This window comes from Scomber scombrus, chromosome 4 (genome assembly GCF_963691925.1).
Source record: "Scomber scombrus chromosome 4, fScoSco1.1, whole genome shotgun sequence".
NCBI lineage: Eukaryota > Metazoa > Chordata > Actinopteri > Scombriformes > Scombridae > Scomber > Scomber scombrus.
In genome coordinates, this window is record NC_084973.1 from 19,446,717 (window position 1) to 19,465,294 (window position 18,578).

An 18,578-nucleotide genomic window follows, 5' to 3' on the forward strand; every position below is an offset into this window, starting at 1 on the left:
ATTAGTATGCCAGTTATAGATAAGATGTTAAGACAAGTAGAGGAGTTTCAAACGGATTTTCAAATCAAATCAGAGCTGGTAACCTTTCAAATAAAACAATGTAATTAAACCATGTAATTTATGGCACAAGTCCTAAGAAATCCGACTTGACCTGAACGCCGCACCGACGCTCGTCTTTCGTCATCTCCGTGTGACTGATTACAGGGAGCGGGACATGCTGCTCCAGTGTGAGCTGGGTTTTCTGTGGTTTCCTTGTAACTATTGGGAAGATGACCATGGACATGACTTTCCTCGGGACAGGCTCGGCCTACCCGTCTCCTCACCGCGGCGCCTCGGCTCTGGTGCTGCGGACAGAGGGGGAGTGCTGGCTGTTTGACTGCGGAGAGGGGACACAGACCCAGCTGATGAAGAGCCAGCTCAGAGCCGGTGAGTGCTTCACTGTTGCCCCTCATAAAGTCTGTCTACTTTAAACAAGTGTGTAGGAAACTCAAACCATGTATTTAAAGTTACTGCAGTCAAGCCAGCAACAAACGGGCAAACTAGCCCCACGTTGTTTTGCGGTGCGTGTATGTACTAGGCATTACGGTAAGAGTTTTACAGTCTGTCAATCATGAATAAATAAATAAAATACACAAATATCCAATATGTATTCTATAGTAATATGAATAAGTATGAAATAATAAGAGTTATAATAGAAAAATAATAACTGCCTCCCGTATATTTCATAATAAAGAAACTTGATAATAAATAAGACATTTCCAAAGACCAACCTGACTTCAGAATTCAGAATGACAGCAGACCACCTCAGTGTGTCACTCAGATATTATCAGGACAGTCTGATAAAGCCCTCTAAAATGTTAGGGTTAGGGTTAGGGTATATGAGCTCATTGTTCCCTCTGAATTCAGATTAGAAGAAGTCCTTTTTAGAGCTGTCAACTCACTAATCATTTTGATAATAAATGAATAGTTTTGAGTCATTTTTTAAAAGCAAATATTCAAATTCTCTGATTCCAGCTTCTTAAATGTGAATATTTTCTAGTTTCTTTAATGGAATGTGGCAAACAGTGATTGACATTTATCACACTTTTCTTACATTTTATGGACCAAACAACTAAGCAATTAATCCAGCAATAATAGAAAATAATCATTCTTTTTCGCAGCTTACCTGCAAATGAAATAACTTTAAATAGTTGTTAAGATCATGTTAACAATCTTCTTGTGAACAGCTGTTTCACAGTCTAACTGTCTAACAGTGTATGCAGCGAACAATAAAAAAACAGAGTGGCTACTCCATCAATAATGTGTCCTGTTTTCCACTCAGGGCGAATCACCAAGGTTTTCATCTCCCATTTGCATGGAGATCACCTGTTTGGCTTGCCTGGTCTTCTCTGCACTGTGAGTCTTAACTCCAACCCAGACCCCCAGCAGAACCTGAGCTGTGTGGACATCTATGGGCCCCGGGGCCTCCGGCACTTTCTCAGGGTGTCTCTGGGCCTCACAGGGTCGCAACTGCTCTTCCCTTATTCAGGTAGGTTGCGACTGTGTGTCTTAACCCTCTTTTGAAGTTAATCATTGGTTCAGACAGCTTTGTCTGAATATTGTAGTTCATCCAGATATAGATTTGTGTAAATTAAATTATTATAATGTCAGTGTTATGTCAGAACAGGAACTGCATTTTAATCTAATTTACTTAATTTATTCTTCTCATGGTTTTTAATTGTTAATTCTAATATTCTGCTCTGATCTCATCCACACTGTGCATGTTGCTTTAGTACATGAGCTGGAGCCCACACCTGACCAGAGTCCAGAAGAGGGGCAGCTCAGTCTGGAGGTGTGTGATGGTTTTGGTGATAAATTCTATGTAAAACATGAATACATCATCTTTACCTATCAGTAGTGCTTAACACGACAGTACAATAACCCTGATAGATGTATTGAATTGTCATGCATTATTAGCCTGTTTTCAAATCGCATCTGGATTCCATTTAGTATTCCATAGAATATTGGCAGATTTCACACTCAAAAGCTTCCAGTTCATGCAATGTATTTTTAAAGGTTTTTCTTATATGTTTTTTTCTCTCTCTTCAGATGACAGCAGAGTGTGGTCCTCTGCACCCACAGGAGCGGCCAGGAAGGACGATCTACCTGGATGACTCCGGTGACAGTTACACCCTCTTCCGAGACAAGAAGTTCGTGGTGAAGGCCTTCAGGTTGTTCCACCGCGTCCCCTCTTTTGGATTTTGCATTAAGGAGCACGATCGACCTGGAAGACTTAAGACAGAACTACTGAAAGAACTCGGTAAATGTGCTTTATGCCTCTTTAATATCTCCTGTTTGTTGATGTGAACAGTTGTTAAAGAGAGACAAAAAGGTGTACCTGTTAGTACCAGTTACATATTGTAAGTGGTTCCCTAATGAAGTGCCCCATGTCTGGTGATATTATTGGGCGTGCAAATATAGCGGTGTAAACTGTTTTCAGAAAACAAGCCAAATACAGTTGTGAGAAGCAGGTCAAAATTAAAATTATAGGTTAAAAGACAATTTGTAAAAATAGGTAAAGACACAACATTTTGAATAGTTTGTGTTTCACTGTATGAAGTATTATTGATACATTTGCCAAAGTAAAACTTTGCATGTAATTGCTTATTGTTGTTCTAATTGTATTGGAAGATGATTTGTAGTATGTGGGGTTTTTTTGCCAAAATGAGGTGCTAACATGCCCAAATCTAAGAGTCTGATTGAGACTAAATAAACAAATAAACAGAGGTCACACAAAACTATGGCAGGAAAAAAGGGTTCTCCAACTTGTGGATTGCTGCGACTCATCTCATTTTTTATTCTTAAGGTGTGAAACCAGGTCCTCTCTATGGGCGCTTGAAAGCAGGGGAGTCGGTGACCCTGGAGAACGGACGTGTGGTGTTGTCTTGTGAGGTGTTGGAAGAAGCCATTCCAGGGAGGAAAGTCTGCATTTTAGGGGACTGCAGCTCAGTGCTCGGGGAGGGACCACCAAGGTTTTGCAACAGGGCAGACGTTCTGGTTCATGAGGCCACCCTGGGGAATGAGCACAGAGAAAAAGCGGTGGACCATGGACACAGCACACCTGAGATGGCGGCTGCAGTGGCACGGGCCTGCTGTGCACAGAGACTGGTGCTGTACCATTTCAGTCAGAGGTACAAACCCTGCTCCCTGAAGAAGGAAGGAGATGAGGACGACGTCTCAGAGCTCAAGAGACAGGCTGAAGAAGCTCTACAGGACAGTGGTGTAGAGGTGATTCTGGCTGAGGACTTTCTGACTCTACCTATTCCTCTCAGAAGGCCAAGGTAATGAAGAACTGATATGAAATCACTGATAGTAGATCTGATTGAAACACAGCAGCTCTGTTGATTGGACGGTTACATTTTAAACAGTACGTTTGGCAGTTGTTACCATGTTGGCCATTATAAGCTTTCCTGTTTTACTATCCTATGATTTGGAATGTATGGACACTAATATTTTAAAGATGCACTTAATCTGGTCGATCATCTGTTGTCGTTGAATTAGTCAAACATTGTGCCTTAAAAGATTCAGCTGGGGGTTCACTTGTTCGTATCACACTGTCTTCATCAGCAGATGTTATGTGAAGCTCAATTTTTAAAGCGACATGGATGCGAACTGCTGAAAGTGCTCAGAAAAAAGAAAACTGCAGTTTAATGATGACTGAGAGAACGGTCAAAAGCTCCAGAAAAAGCAACTATGCTTTGAGCTGAGATTATTTTGTCAGATGCTGTTTTCAGAGTGAACGGCAAAGCTGAATGACAAGTCAAGCAGGCACAGACAATTATCACACCATAATGCAGTAATTGGTGATAATCAAAATAATACCAAACAAAATTTAGACCACATTTTTAGTCTTATTAATTCAATTCAAGTTTCTTAAGTGGTCTCGTTAACTTTGTCAGGTTCTACATACTTCAAACAAATTAAAGATGAATGAATTAGATGTTTGTTTTTGTTTTTTAAAAGATGTTTGCTGAATGATGACAAGTAATGACCATGCGATCATCTCCGAACCTTTTCCAGAGCTTTATTTCTGGATCTGTACACAAGGTATTAAAGTACAACAGAAAATACAAAATAATGTTTAACAAAGGGAAAAAAAGAAACAACTCAATGTTTATGTACAATTCTTATAAACAATAAAGATAGCTTCTTGAACATTTCTCATAGTGAAGTTTTTGATTGTCTATATTTCTGGATATACATTTAAGTTTTGTAGGTTTTTTTATTCACAAAGGTGTTTTTGTTTTCATCAAAGAACTCGTTTTCTTTTTCAAAACCACAACTGCTATACTGTTTTTCTTCTCCTTTTTAAACTTCAAAACAATACAAAATAGAAAATAAATGTGTTTAGTGCTTTCTCGCACACACGTCTCATACCAGAGATATCAATAAAATATCACATTTTCGAGAGTTCACAGGGTGGTGAAAAACCTACTTCTACTACTTAATGGCCTTTACATTCTGACAGTTTTTCTGAGTCTTTGTACAAACCACAGGTGAAATAAATATCACTGCACTGCTAAAGCTAGAAGAGCTTGGAGGACCTACTGCATTATGCACATTGCATTAAAAGAGAAACTAGCTCTCCACATACTTAGAGCAGCAGCCATCCCTTTACCATCAAGACAAATATAGACGACGACATGTAAAAAGTTGGGTTTTTTTTTCGAGGAAAGAAAGATGAGCGTCTTTTACAAATGGCTGCAAGTTTTGAATGTAAAATTGCAACATTGATTAATATCAATACGTCTTCAGGTAAAGCCTTTTTCAGTGGTACACTTGAAAGGGACGCAGCTGGCATGCGTGGTTTCAGCTGCGTCCTGGTGTCTGGGTATCATGACTTTCCAAAAGGAGAAAAAAAAAATTATTCAAATACCAAGTCAACCAGTCAAATGCAAAACACAAAATATCTGTACATATCTACAAATTATTGCCATTGGACAAGGGGAGGAAAAAAATTAAACCTTTGTATCAACACAGATTCACAAGTGTAAGAGGTCAGTTAATAGACTTTTTAAAGGCTATTTGCTAATTATTTACATGAAACGCAGAAGTGAATCGTCTTTTCTGATGCTGGGCTTGGAAACTGAATTACTTGATCAAACTTAATTATGGTTTATAGGCATGAATCCTGTCTGTACATACACACACACACAATGGTGAGAACTATGGACATGACAAACATAATGTACCCCTGAAACAAATTAAGTATTCATATCACAATGCATAGATAAATTAAGTAAACACAACTACTGCATCCAACCAACTGACGATGACCCGCTAAACATTAAATGTTTAGCGGGTCATCGTCAGTTGGTTTTTTACAATTCACAAATATGGACTTCAGTCAAGAGAAACAGTTCCAAATCTGCTACTAGACGCCAAGAAATTGTCAACCAGATTAAACAAAAGCATCTAGTCAGAACAGGCGAGGCAGAGGTTTGGATACAATATCAGAGTGGCTTTAAATAAACATAATACTGCTAGCAGGTTTACCCAAGCTTGCTAAGTGGTCTGAAAATGGCGCTATGTGGTTTAGAAACATTTCTGAACAAAATTTCTATTACAATAAACATTTTCAGCTAGTTTTTCCTAAGAGTAGCATGTGTTAAAGCGTTAAAGGATTGAACAAAATCTCCAAAAAAGGTTAAATAATATGCAATACTTTACTGTGCCGTACGTCTGTGTTTCAATGGCTATTAACCCAACTAATATATTTTACATTGCAATATTGCTGTGACATGGTTTGCTAGTCTGATATCCTCCTTTAGAATATGTGTTATATCAAAAACATGATATCCAGCTATAAAATGACTCTGATGATGTTACTCTGCACAGGTATTCTTGATTACTTATTGAAAAAAGGTGATAGAAAATATAAGATTAAGAATAAATCTGGGACTATAATTTGAGTTTGACTAAGTGGGATAAAAATGAACTGTTACAAACATTCACGTAATCCAGTTTGGCCACTTTTAACAGTTTAAAGGTAAACAAGCAGACAAACTACTGACAAGCTTCCACAGGAGAGAGAGAAAAAAAGCAAAGAAAAGCAAACTGGAAGGCCGCAGTAGCTGCGACACTTCCTGGTCTCCAAGCTCGTCTCCATGCTAGTGTTGCTCTTCATACAATATGTAACCAGGTTTATTTGGGGACAAATATAAACCATTTTCACCAGCCTGGTTACTGAAAAGTACCTGTAAACCAAACACTAAATAAAAATTATAAAAAAAAAAAAAAAGAAGTACCACTTCAAACAACAAAGCAACTAAACACTAAAGGCAGAAAACTACTGTAAGATGATTTTGGCAGCCGAAAAGTATGGCAGGATAACATACTGTAGCTTTGAAAGATGTTATGTTTAGATGTGAGGGAGGAAGATACACAACTCTCCTACTGCAGCCTCTGGGCCCCACTGTACATGGACGTTACACATCTCAAGACCGCAAAACAAAAATAAAATAAATGGCTATATAAACTCTTGAAAGAAATCAAGATTTTAGTTTTATATGATAGACATCACTGATGTCATATTACACAAAAAATGAAAACAAAAAAGTATATTCATATACATATATTTTATATATATCTATATATAGATATATATATATATATAGATATATATAATAGAATTTAAACAAATTGGATTCTCCAGTGAGGTCAGTCTTATGTACAAGCAGGAAAAGGGGTTTCAAAAGGGAAGAACAAGAGAAGAAGACAAGGAAGATCACTCTGACTGAAGTGCTGCAGTGTGCTGTGTGTGGTGCCGTGCATGTCCTCCCAGGAACCCGTTAGGCTCACCGCTGCCAGCCAAGCTCCCAAAGTCTGTGACAGACACTGCCATTTTGGCGCCGGTGATTCGGTGGTGGTGCGTCGTTTTCCGTCGCCCTTCAAAGTCCACTCCGAGGTTATTTACAGAGACGTCATTGATAAAGGAGTCAGGCAGCGCCATCTTGAGTCTCTTTGAAGGCCGCTCGCAGTCCTTGTTGACACACACTCCTCCTAGCTGACCCAGGTCCGAGTGGTAGAAGCCTGCGTCGAGCATGTTTAGGCAGTCGGGGTCTGCACCGTTGGATGGGAAGCCGAGGGATTCCTCGTGATTCAGGGAACCGCGATGTAGACTTTCCATGGGAGGAAAGGTGTAGGAGTCCAGGCAACTGACCTCCGCAGGGCTGCACACTGTTGCTACGCTGTTACTCAGAGCTGAGAGGAGACAGGACACTGAATTGACATTTGATAACTTAAAGCAAAAAAAGGGACTCAGGGTAAAACATGATGACTGAGGGGAAAGAACAGCATAACATTTTTTTTTTAAAGAAGAGAAACAAATATGAATAAAATAATACATTTCAATGACATTTACATTTATTTTTCATGACAGCAGAATTAATTGCCATTACTGACCTGTGAGATCGCTGGCAGTGATGGAGTTGAGCAAGCTGAGCTGTTGGTCTGTGGTGGTCTCCAGTCTTCCTCCGCCACCTGCTCCTGAGCACACAGAGGAGGAACTGTCCACTGCCAGTCCCTCTGCTTCGTCCACTAGCCTGTCCATCAGGTCGCTGGATGCAATGAGACATGTTTCACTGTTAAGGGGTTTGTTTTCCCATATTATGTGCACTTTTACCATTTCACCAGAGTTCATCATGTTAAAACAAATGCAAAAAACACAGGAATGCAATCAGCTTCACCGAATCTTCTGCCACTTACGTTACGCCAGGATAGCTGCTGTACTTTTTCTTTCCGAACCGATTCTGCTGTACGAAGAAGTCGAAGCGCTCCGACTTTTTCCACATGTAGTAAAATGCCACACATTCTGCTACTGTTCGTGTTGTGACCTGAGGAAAAAGAATCATTAAAAAGGGGTGAGTGTGTGTAAAGTATCCTTTCTGCTTGTTTGAGTGGCCGTCTTGTTGCCATCATGAAATAAGACTCACTTTGTGTTTCTGTATGAGGTGAAAGTTCTTGTCATACATCTGTAGTGCGTGTTCAAAGTTCTTGCATTCCTCTTCGGACCACTGGGGCGATTTTTCTGAAATAAAAACCAGTTTAAAAATACAGTATTGGGAGTAAAATCCAATGAACCAGATGTTTTTTTTAAAAGCTTAGACAGAACACCGGACTGGACTTTAAGACAACAACTGGATCTTTTTTGATGCTTTTATATTCTTTTTGCAAGTATTTATAATTTTTTATAGTTTGTGTGCAATTTTAAGGTATACATTTTGTTGTTGGATTGTTTACTGCTGAATTGTGTACATGAGTGGTGTCTTTATTTTATACCTGGGTGAAGTAAGGTGGATAAAATATTAGAAACATGATAATTTTTGGGTTGTAGGCAGTGTAAAAAGTACACAGGTAGAGATATTACACAACAGTATGGCTTTATCTATACTGTTTATTGTTTTTTTTGTTAAATTTGATTAAATTAGATCTGTTGGATACTGTGGTTGGTAAGACAAATCTAACCCATTACTACTACAGAATGTTATCTGGTGATTATTGTTGTATTGCAGTAACTGTCTCTGCCAAACATACAGTAGAAGTTAGGTTTACATAATGAGCAGTGTATTAACTGCTATCAAAAAAAATCAATGACATTTGCTGCATGTAAGAATTGATGCGTTTCCTACCGCAGGCATGGCTAAGCTGTTTCCTTTGCTTACCTTTTGAGGATTTTATGCGGCTGCAGTATCTCTCTAGTGCTTCACGGGTGTTGTAGTTGCATTTCACAAGCTCATGCAAAGCCTATGTGGAGAAGAAAGAAGCGGTCAAGACTAGCTGATATGAATCACCTGTTCTATAGAAACAGGTCATCTTAATCTTCAAAGAACAGCTACAAAAGGATTTGGTAAAATTAAATTCAATAAAATTAAGCAGACTGTATATGCTCACATACATTTTCAATACCACTGTGTTACAACATGAAAGAACTGGTGAGTAAAGACATGTCTGAATAAATGACCAACCTGCTCATTGTCTCGGATGTGCATCCCTGGTTTGTCACATCCTGTCTTTTCATCCGTTGTCCGTGACAACACTTCAGACAGAAAACTCCTAATCTTGTTTTCTGGCAATGCACCTGGGCTCCATAATAGCTCGTCTTCATCTTCATACACTGCATGTAAAGCAAATCAATGTAAGATTAGTCTCCTTGTGATCTTTTCTTTAGGTGCATGAACAGTAACATTGTAAACAATCAAATTAAAGAATATATATGTGCATGTGCCAAGAAGAAACAAAGCACTCACCTTTCTCCCCATCTTTGTAGTGACAGAGGCAAGAAGGAACGTCTGCTTGGTACTGTGTTCCCACCATTATCTCCTATGATAAAAATTTTAAAAACACATCATTTGTAACAAAATTCAACATTTAAATGCAAGAGGAAACTAGTACTGAGTCCATGTCTTAATGTGCTCTAAAATGAAATGTGTCATTTACCTTTCTGGAGTCCTCTGGGCTCGGGCCATCGTCATCACACTCTGACTCTTTATCCCCGTCAGAGATAGTGTTGGCTGCCAAAATTAAAAAACAACAACAACAGATAAATACCTTTAATATCAATTTAAATCCATTAGCAGATCTCATGTTAATTGCTAAGGCCTGATGCTTTAACTACTAAACTTGGAGTCAAATTTAGTACTGTAATATGTGATCTAGCAAATGCCTCTACTCCAATCATCATACTGGATGCAGAACTATACCTTGTTGAAATGGACTCCTTTAATATGATAATAGGAGGCGATTTTAATTGTAGTTTATGTCCTATATTGGACAGATTCCCAGCCCAAAGTAATAAATCCAAATGCAAAAATTACTAAGGAATTTGATCTGTTGGATGTTTGGAGGGATTTATATTCTGTTTTCAAAAAGTTACACATTTCATTCTCAGCCTCATTCATCAATTACATATTTGTATCAAGATGTTAAACTCATTTAATGGAACATTCGGATATAGCCAAATTGCTTCTTGGAAAAAACAAACAGACCTGTTTTTAAAACAAAAATGAGGTTGCCCCAAGAATTGTGTGGGATACATATAAAGTTTATATGAGAAGCATGATTCTTTCATATACAAGCCACATGAGAAGAGTACATAGCTGAACAAATTGAGAAGAAAATAAAACCTTTTTTTTTTTAGAAGAAGAAAACTATTATATAATAAAATCAGATGAAGTTTTAACTGAACTAAAGGCAGAATCACTCTGCATTATCTGATAACAAGAAAAGCAGAAAAGGATGTCAATTTGCTTGACAAAGATAGTTTGAAACTGGCAATACACCATATCACCTGTTGGCACAATTAGCAAATAATGCCCCTGTTATACCGAATGAGAATAATCACGCCAAATGAATAACCATCAAATTAATATAAAGGGGCGTTCAGACTAAACGCAATGTTGCGTGTCGAGATTACATGTATAGTCAATGCAAAGACGCGAATTCGCGCCGGGCGAGTTGAAAATTGTGAACTTTTGTGTCGACATCGTGTGACGCCGTGACGGGACAGCCTATCACTTACGTCACTGACGTATAGCTCCTGTTAGCATAGCTGGCTTTCCCTTATAAAGTGTTGACGAAGAAAGAAAGAAAAAAAAAAAATAGCTGGCTTTCCCGGCATAAATTTACTGGTTTACTAGATTCAACAGTTAATTTACGTGTGTTTTTGTCAGTTGATTTATGTCGCAGGAAATGGAAGAGCCTCAGGGACACATATATGAGAGAAAAGGTAAGTGATCTCAGCCATGGTTGATGATTGAAGAAGCAATGTTGTTGTTATCTAGTGAAAAAAAATTATGGTCACGCGTCGAAACTCGAGCAATAGCGCGACAGATTCTCGTTTTGTCGCGCAACAAATTCACGTTCATCACGTTTGGTCTGAACGCCCCTTAAGACTTAAAATCTATAATTCTATATCTATAAATCTGTATTATATTCAATTATATAGCTCAAAGATTGACTTAGATAAGCTTAAAAAAGAACTCCTTATCACAAATAAAACCAAGGAAATTTATTGGAAGGCCCAATTTCTCTATTAGAGATTGATACAGCTATATCCTCACTCTAATCATGGAAAATCCCCAGGGTCAAACAGACTTCCAGTTGAGTTTTAAGCACTGAAAGGCAAGATTAATAAATTGTTATGAAGAGTTTTCAATAAATCCAATATGGATTCAAAACGCAAAATCTATATGGCTAATATAACGTTGATAGTAAAAAAAAAAAACAACAACCCAGAGTTATGTTCTTCATATCGGTCAATCAGTCTGTTTGGAGTAGACATGAAAATATTATCCAGGGTATTATTAGATGTTAGAGCATGTGATGACTGATATTGTGGATGCAGATCATACTGATTTAAAAAGTGTCTCATCACAATACAAGATTAACCATTATTCATTATCTCAATCACTGTCAAGTCCCTGGAGCCATGGTATCTACGCATGCTGAAAACAGCAAATTGAATGGGAATACACAATATGTTTTTTACGTTGGGTTTAACTTTACTATTAGTAAGTTACCTACAGCCTCTGTCTTAACAAATGGTCTTAAAACTAAAGTCCACTGTCCACACTCCTGTTTGCTCTGGCTGTAGAGCCGTTAGCAATAGATATTCGACAAAGTCAAAATATTAAAAAGGAGCAATAATAGTGACAAAACAACAAAATTGTATTATATGTGGATGATGTCCTTTAACCATTATTTATTCAGGGGAGTTTTACTGAACCTCTCTTTTGCAGAAAACCCTGATCAAATTTACACAGTTACACACACTCAGGACTGGAGGCTGCCCAGTACAACCACAGTCTGATATCCCGGCCAATGAGCAGCTCCATGGGAGCAGTTGAGGTTATGGGCCTTGCGCAAGGGTGCTTCCGTGGTGGTAATGAGGGGAAGCGATGCCTTTTCACTTCACCCAGCCAGATTTATCCAGCCAGTCTGGGGACTAAACTGAAGTTCACTTTTCTAACCTCTAGGCCACCACCTCCTCCTCCTCCTCCTCCTGACCTTAACAGGCCTCATTAATTCCGTACCAACTCTAAAATGTGCTAAAGAGTCTGGTCTGATGTCTGCTTAAAAAGTTAATATTGCAAAATCAAAATAATACCCTTGGGTAGCTGTGGACATGTTGAACCTGATTTTCTTAAGCCAGTCCTTAGAGGGATTAATTATCTGGGAATAAAAATCACATCAAAAGTAATAAACTGTATACTGAAAATGTGAACCCTTCGATAAAACATCTTAAAGAAATGGAGGAATCTATCTTATTTATTTGTCTTAAGATAACAATTCTTCCTAAAATAATGTACACAGTTGGGCATACCCATGCTATCATTCGAGCTACATTCCACTTCGCTCAGAAAGTTAGCATGGCCACCAAGACAAAATCTTCGCCTGAGATAGGGAACCAATCACAGCAACTGTTTGAAGCAGCAGTAGATTGTGTGCTAAATAAATTGGAAGGCAAGTTCACTTTGAAAATAGAACAAAAACTTGCGCTACATGATTTTTCCTTCATAAAAAGGATGTGTTCGCGCTGCTCCCTACAGGCTCTGAATACGTCATTGTGTATCGTTGATATGATTGGCTGTAAGTTTGTCCAGTAGCGTACAGAAGCATTTGATGGACATTCGTTGATCCCACTTTAAATACGAGGAAATGAACGGCTCCTCGCCAGACCCTACCTCAAATGGGTAGGGTCTGGCGTTAGCCAGGCTAGTACACAGTATCTTTGCTTTTTGTAATTTTAAAACCAGTCATTGATAAAGAAATGTCAGACTGTGTGTGGGAAGGCAGGAAACCCAAAATAACACGGTGTTTGGGGTTTACCCAAGATGGAAATGTATTATCAATCTCTGCATTATTTATTTATGGGTTGTGGAACAAACTGGCTTGGCTTGCAATAGATGCAATGATCTGTTAAACCCCTTTCCCCTGGAAATGTATTAGACAAGCGAGTTAGCGAACTGCCTATTAATCACTAACATAATAAAGACTTGGAGTAGCTTAAGGACATTTTTAAATAAAACTCGCCCGTTAAATGGTGGATAATCCAGATTTATCAGTAAAGTAGAATTAACATTACTACCTACATTTGTGTGTACTTTTAATATAATAGTGTGTGCTTCTTTTTTCTGCTGATAAAGTGTACAGAGACTCTCTTACAAAGACTTACAAATATTTACAAGTCAGGCACTATGTGTAAAAGATAGGGGTGCGACAAGATCTTGTGCCGTGACTGAATGTTGTCTCGCGAAGCTATGGAAGCCTAATGATGCGCAAAGTAAAATGAGTCACCTTTATGGGGCGTTCAGACCAAAAGCGTCTGACGCGAAAAAATCGCTTGGATCGCTTCTATCGCGCCGCTTGATCATAAATATCAATTTTTGGATCATCGCTTCATTCGCGCTTGTGACGTCGGGAGAAACTTGCCGCTGATTGAATGTGAATCAATCAACCTGTCAATCACGACGTAGCCGTTCTTTGAGGGTACACAAATAAACTATTTAATATCTCTTAATGTTGGATAGAAAGGCTGTAATAATGAAGTGTGTTGGGGATTATTCTCCTTCTGTTCAATTGTGGAACTCTTTGATATCTTATGCTGTCAATTAAGAGAAGTTGAGAAACTGTGTTGGTGGGAGAACTAAAAAACTATTCTGGAAATTAAGTGCCGTTTTGTTACTACATGAATGCTGTGTGTGGTTTCCTGGACCAATTATCGAAATACTTGGTACTAATACTTGGTATGGTACTAAGTACTAAGTTGTTGTTATTTTCTATTTTAACATTTAAAAAAAGAAAAAAAAACTTGTCTAGCTGGACAATTTTATATTTTATTTTATAAGCTGTCAGCGTTATCCCTGATGCGATTAAGGGCCGAGCATAACGTGTTGTTTTTATTTATCTTTCCCATCACTCTGCAACTTCAGGGAAGTGCTGGGCACATGTTTCTGCATAGTCTCGTCCTTCTGTATGCCAGACCGTTACAATTGCTTGGAGCAAACTATTGCACAGTGATGACTGATTCGCCAGAGTATTTTTTGTTTGTTATATTCTATATTATATGTACGAAACATTTTTTGCATGCACTTCTGCATATTTCCCAATGTGGAACAGTGTAATCCTTGCAAAAAAAAAGTGTTTCACAGAATAAATACTTTGTAGTTGTCTCCTACCTCAAGACCACACTGTTGTTGTAGAATTGCTTTTCATTGCTAACATGAACTTAAAAACTGTTGTGAAATGCAAAATAATATAATTTTAAACGTGATAAAGAACGCAATTAATAACGATAAACTATAAAAATTCAACAATGAATTGTGATTTTTTTAAATAATCGTTTGACAGCCCTAATGTTTATATTTGTATTAATTTCTTTAATGCAGCGGTTTATTTTTTCACCACTTCGATACATGGTGAGCCTTAATCCCACAAAGCTACAGAGTAGAAGTACTTTTTAAAATATGTGTAACCTGTCACTTACATCGAAGTGTTCTTGGGAAGAAATCAGTGGCCTCATGGGAGGTGACTGAAGGGGTGAGATCATCAGCTGAAGACTGGGTCTCTTCCTCGTAGTCCCCGGACAACAGGTCTTTAGCTATTTCCTCCTAGGATGAATAAAATAAAGGGGACCAATTAATTAATTCTATAATTACCAACTTCTCTCAAATCTCTTAATTACCTATGTAACATCACCACATTAAAACAGATATTTACCTTGTCCAAAGTCATGTCAGGAAGCTCATCCGTCAGGTCACCAGAGGAGCTGTCTATACTAGAACCAGCTGAGGCCTCATAACGATAGATGGCCAACAGTTCCTCCAAAGGCATATTACCCTCCTGGTATAAAAAAAAAGAGGGAAATAACAATGAAAAACTTTTCCGATTAAATTTAGTTATAGAAGGTGGCTCGGACATATACACACACATATATGTATGTATGTATGTATGTATGTATGTATGTGTGTGTACATATAACATTTTTATTTTTGCAATTTACCAACTTTTTACTTTTGTTTTACTGGCAATACAGGTCCAATATTATCTGCTTAACTGCATTAATAATACTTTGATTTAACATTTACAAAAGAAAACACATTTTAAAACATGCACAAGTTCACATTTGACTACTTAAAACCATAACAACATATGTAAACACTGTTTGAGAACATTTTCAGTGTTAATTAATTTACCTTCTCCAGATCTGCAATCTCAGAGCTGAAATTCCTGCCTCCATCCAGAGACTCTTCCTCCTCCAGAGTCCTCTCATCATCATACTCATGAACTAACATTTCTGCAGTTGGGTCAAAGTCATGGTCCTCTGATGATAAAGAGCCAACTGAGAGAGAGAGAGAAAGAGAGAAAGAGAAAACACACATGAAAATCTTAAACTTAGCAAACAAATGAGGAACAAATTCCAATATCTAAATATACACATTAATACTGGTACGTTTCAGTTAAAAGAAGCATTACACTTCAAAGCAGTTACCTATAAACTAATTAGACATTGTGCAACGTATGCAATGTTATCTTAATGGTTATGTGAGAATAATTATTAATTAATAATTAATTAAAACAAGTAAGGCTAGTAATTGACACACATTTACGATTTCTTACCTGGACTTGAACTCCCTAGGGAAGCCTGAAAAATATTAAAAACAGAGGAAACATTAGTCCAATACTTGATTACTATTATGCAGCTATTACAACATATACTTAAACGATAAGTATAGTTAGGCAGATTTATTTTATAAAAAAAACCTTTAATGATCTGTGTTGTGAGCAGCGAAAATAGATGTGCAAGAAAACTACATTTACCGCTACGAAATACAGTAGGTGGCTAACACATTAACCGCAGATGAGAGCTACACACTGGGATTGTGAGCGATGTGTAGTTTTAAAAACCCGCTCCTGTCGTAACATAGCATCGAAGTGAAAACTAAGGTGGGAAACCGAGGGAAAAGAGTATATTTGAGGCAGTGTCGGCTTTTCTAACAGTGAGCTAGCCCGTAAGCTAACCTCAAAGCCTCTAAGTGTTAACGTTATCCATCGAAAAATGTAAACACTAATTTCGTTTGCGCGGTATTACAATCGTTTGAGCCGAGATATCTTTAACAGTTACAGCATAGGTGTCACGAATTGAGCCTTTACGAGAAAAAAATATTCTTTTTCATTTACCACAAACACGGTTTAATCTGTTATTTCCTTTAACCAGCAAGCTAACGTTAAATTTACGTATCAATTTACACAGCCGCTACACCAAAGCAGCTGAGAGAGCGAAGGCGCAGCGGCCTTGTAGTGAAGGATCGGTACAGACATTCAGGGATATTTTAGAGGAATAAAAATGACAATTATGGCATGAAACACGCTATACAAAAGGCAAAAAACACGATCTCTCCAATCGATAACGTAAAAATAAAAAATACATCATACAACATTTAAAAATATCGATTTAAGATCGATTGCTTCTCCCCTGTTTTCCCTCTTACCTCCGCCATATTGGTACCTTTAGCTAATGGGCTCGTTCTAGCGCAGTACCCGGATCAGCGCTCTCAGCCAATCAGAGCTCCAGGTGACCGTTCTAGTCGTGACGCCATTCAAACCAACCACTGATCAGACTAACGGGAACCATTTATAATCGGTAAATCCACGGTATGAACATTTAAATAAAAAACACACAACCATATAGAGATCATAATCACGATTTCTTATTTTAACATGCACCCACCAATATCATGCCGACCCAGTAAATGTTTCATACACAATGATATTTTGCTGGAACAATACCAGAATGTTCTCGGACCATCTCAGCTGATTTCCTGCTGTCCTCAGTACTGTAGATAGTAGATCACATTTATGGCATTTAAAGCTCGCTGTTACTTACATCAGTGTTTCTATTATTTATATTCAGGGTTGGGATTGGGAAGGTTACTTTGGAAATGTAATAGGTTACAGATTTTTAGTTACCCTATTTAAAATGCAGGTAGGCTAACTATTTCATTTACTTAATCAAACTAGGCTAATGTAAGTTATTACATTTGATTACATTTTGATTACTTTTCTAATTTTCTAACAAATGTTTTCAACTGTTAGGGTAAGTGTACCCATTAAGCCCACCAAAATCTTTTTAAGTTCAGGTGTTTTTCATGAGCACTGACATGATATATAAGGGAGATCATTTCTTATAAAGCAAGATTTAGCTCTCATTTGAAAATGTATTCATTAGATAATGTTCATGATCATTAGATCATATCTTGGAATATAGAATAAAGATATTTTATGAAAAAAGTCAAAAGTCAGGCATGGGCTTAATTGGTACTGTGACACCATTTACAGTATGTGTGCTCCAAATAAGCCCACGTCATGATTTATTTATAAAATATTAAAAGATTAAGCTTATATTGTTTTATTGTTTTTTGAAAACAACTTCCTCCTGAGCAAAATCTTAAAGGTCTGAATTTTGATGTAACCCCTTTGTAATCATCTTCATTTTCATAAGTTAATGTAATTTAATTACACATTCTTTTCTTGGCAACGGATTACAGTTACATTTATTTTTTAATTAAATGATTTAACACTTTTATATGTAACTAGTTACTTCCCAACACTATCTATATTGCTGTTTGAACTTATCACTGTGGTGAAAAATGTCTTCAAATGGAACTGTGGGATGGGAATGGGATCCATATATTTTCAGTTGTACAGTTCCATGGGCTTTTTTTTGGTTTTGGTTTTGCACTCACCCTTTATTAGGTACACCAATCTAATGAAATCCAATACAACAGCTCTGCTATGAATTCTACTTTTTTAAGTTTACACATTTTCCGTTTTTGGAAGAAGGTGACAATCCTATGTTATGTTTAATATTGAGGTCATAGTGGGTGATGGTGGTGTATTAGGGTGCATTATATTGAATGATTTTCCTAATATTTTGTCCACTCCATTAACATACATGAGGAGGGCAAAACTTTAAGGAACACCAGTCATTATAATGCACCCCATTAACCACCACCGCTTAATACGACCTCAATATTAAACAAAGTATGACAATGTCAACAAAAACTGAAAATTTAAAAACTTCAAAAAAGTAGAATTTATAGCAAAACTGTTGTATTGGATTGAATTAGATTGCAGAGGTGTACCTAATGAAGTGGCTGGTGTCTCTATATAATCATTTTGTTTGGCTGTCATTTTTCAGATGTATATGAAGACATTTGTTTAAAACATTATTTCAAGTAACTGTAGGGGAGACTATAGGGACAGTTGAATGCTTGCATTTCTCTCAGTTACTCAGAGACTATTTTGACTAGAACAAACAAATGTATATTTATTAAACTTTGCAATTCTGACTTGTTTACCATATTTACATATGAATCCAATACATTGCATCAATAAATAATATTATTATGAAATCCCCACGATGTTTCCTTTTTTAAAATTAGAAGATAATTTTTAAATATTGTACTCAAAGGGAAAATGGCACACATATTAGTGTTCCTTGTGGCAAATTGTTTCAGAATTTGTGGATTTTATCATCT

The 18,578-nt window shown here is 37.3% G+C and overlaps 2 protein-coding genes across 2 annotated transcripts; one reads left to right on the plus strand and one right to left on the minus strand.

Moving 5' to 3' along the window:
* The first annotated feature begins 217 nt into the window (after positions 1-217).
* On the plus strand, positions 218-5,317 carry elac1 (elaC ribonuclease Z 1). The gene is made up of 5 exons (XM_062417709.1): positions 218-426; positions 1,322-1,528; positions 1,773-1,831; positions 2,089-2,299; positions 2,846-5,317. Exons 1-5 carry the CDS (start codon positions 270-272, stop codon positions 3,322-3,324), a joined length of 1,113 nt encoding a protein of 370 aa, XP_062273693.1. The 5' UTR covers positions 218-269; the 3' UTR covers positions 3,325-5,317.
* A 964-nt stretch (positions 5,318-6,281) lies between these two features.
* Positions 6,282-15,908, minus strand: mier3b (mesoderm induction early response 1, family member 3 b). Its single transcript, XM_062417465.1, has 12 exons — positions 15,658-15,908; positions 15,234-15,379; positions 14,758-14,880; positions 14,525-14,648; positions 9,478-9,551; positions 9,288-9,360; positions 9,006-9,154; positions 8,703-8,784; positions 7,974-8,068; positions 7,747-7,874; positions 7,444-7,598; positions 6,282-7,242 (listed from the first exon to the last, which is right to left on the minus strand). Exons 2-12 carry the CDS (start codon positions 15,330-15,332, stop codon positions 6,767-6,769), a joined length of 1,578 nt encoding a protein of 525 aa, XP_062273449.1. The 5' UTR covers positions 15,333-15,379; positions 15,658-15,908; the 3' UTR covers positions 6,282-6,766.
* Between the last annotated feature and the right edge of the window lie 2,670 nt (positions 15,909-18,578).

What these genes read in the sequence shown, in the direction of transcription:
- elac1 (XM_062417709.1), top strand. Translation starts at nt 270, where the DNA reads ATGACCATGGACATGACTTTCCTCGGGACAGGCTCGGCCTACCCGTCT. An exon ending in ACTGCTCTTCCCTTATTCAG is followed by an intron (nt 1,529 to 1,772) that starts GTAGGTTGCGAC and finishes ATGTTGCTTTAG; the next exon opens with TACATGAGCTGGAGCCCACA. An exon ending in AGAACTACTGAAAGAACTCG is followed by an intron (nt 2,300 to 2,845) that starts GTAAATGTGCTT and finishes TTTATTCTTAAG; the next exon opens with GTGTGAAACCAGGTCCTCTC.
- mier3b (XM_062417465.1), bottom strand. Translation starts at nt 15,332, where the DNA reads ATGTTAGTTCATGAGTATGATGATGAGAGGACTCTGGAGGAGGAAGAG. An exon ending in CTGACATGACTTTGGACAAG is followed by an intron (nt 14,649 to 14,757) that starts GTAAATATCTGT and finishes TATTCATCCTAG; the next exon opens with GAGGAAATAGCTAAAGACCT. An exon ending in CTTCCCAAGAACACTTCGAT is followed by an intron (nt 9,552 to 14,524) that starts GTAAGTGACAGG and finishes TAATTTTGGCAG; the next exon opens with CCAACACTATCTCTGACGGG.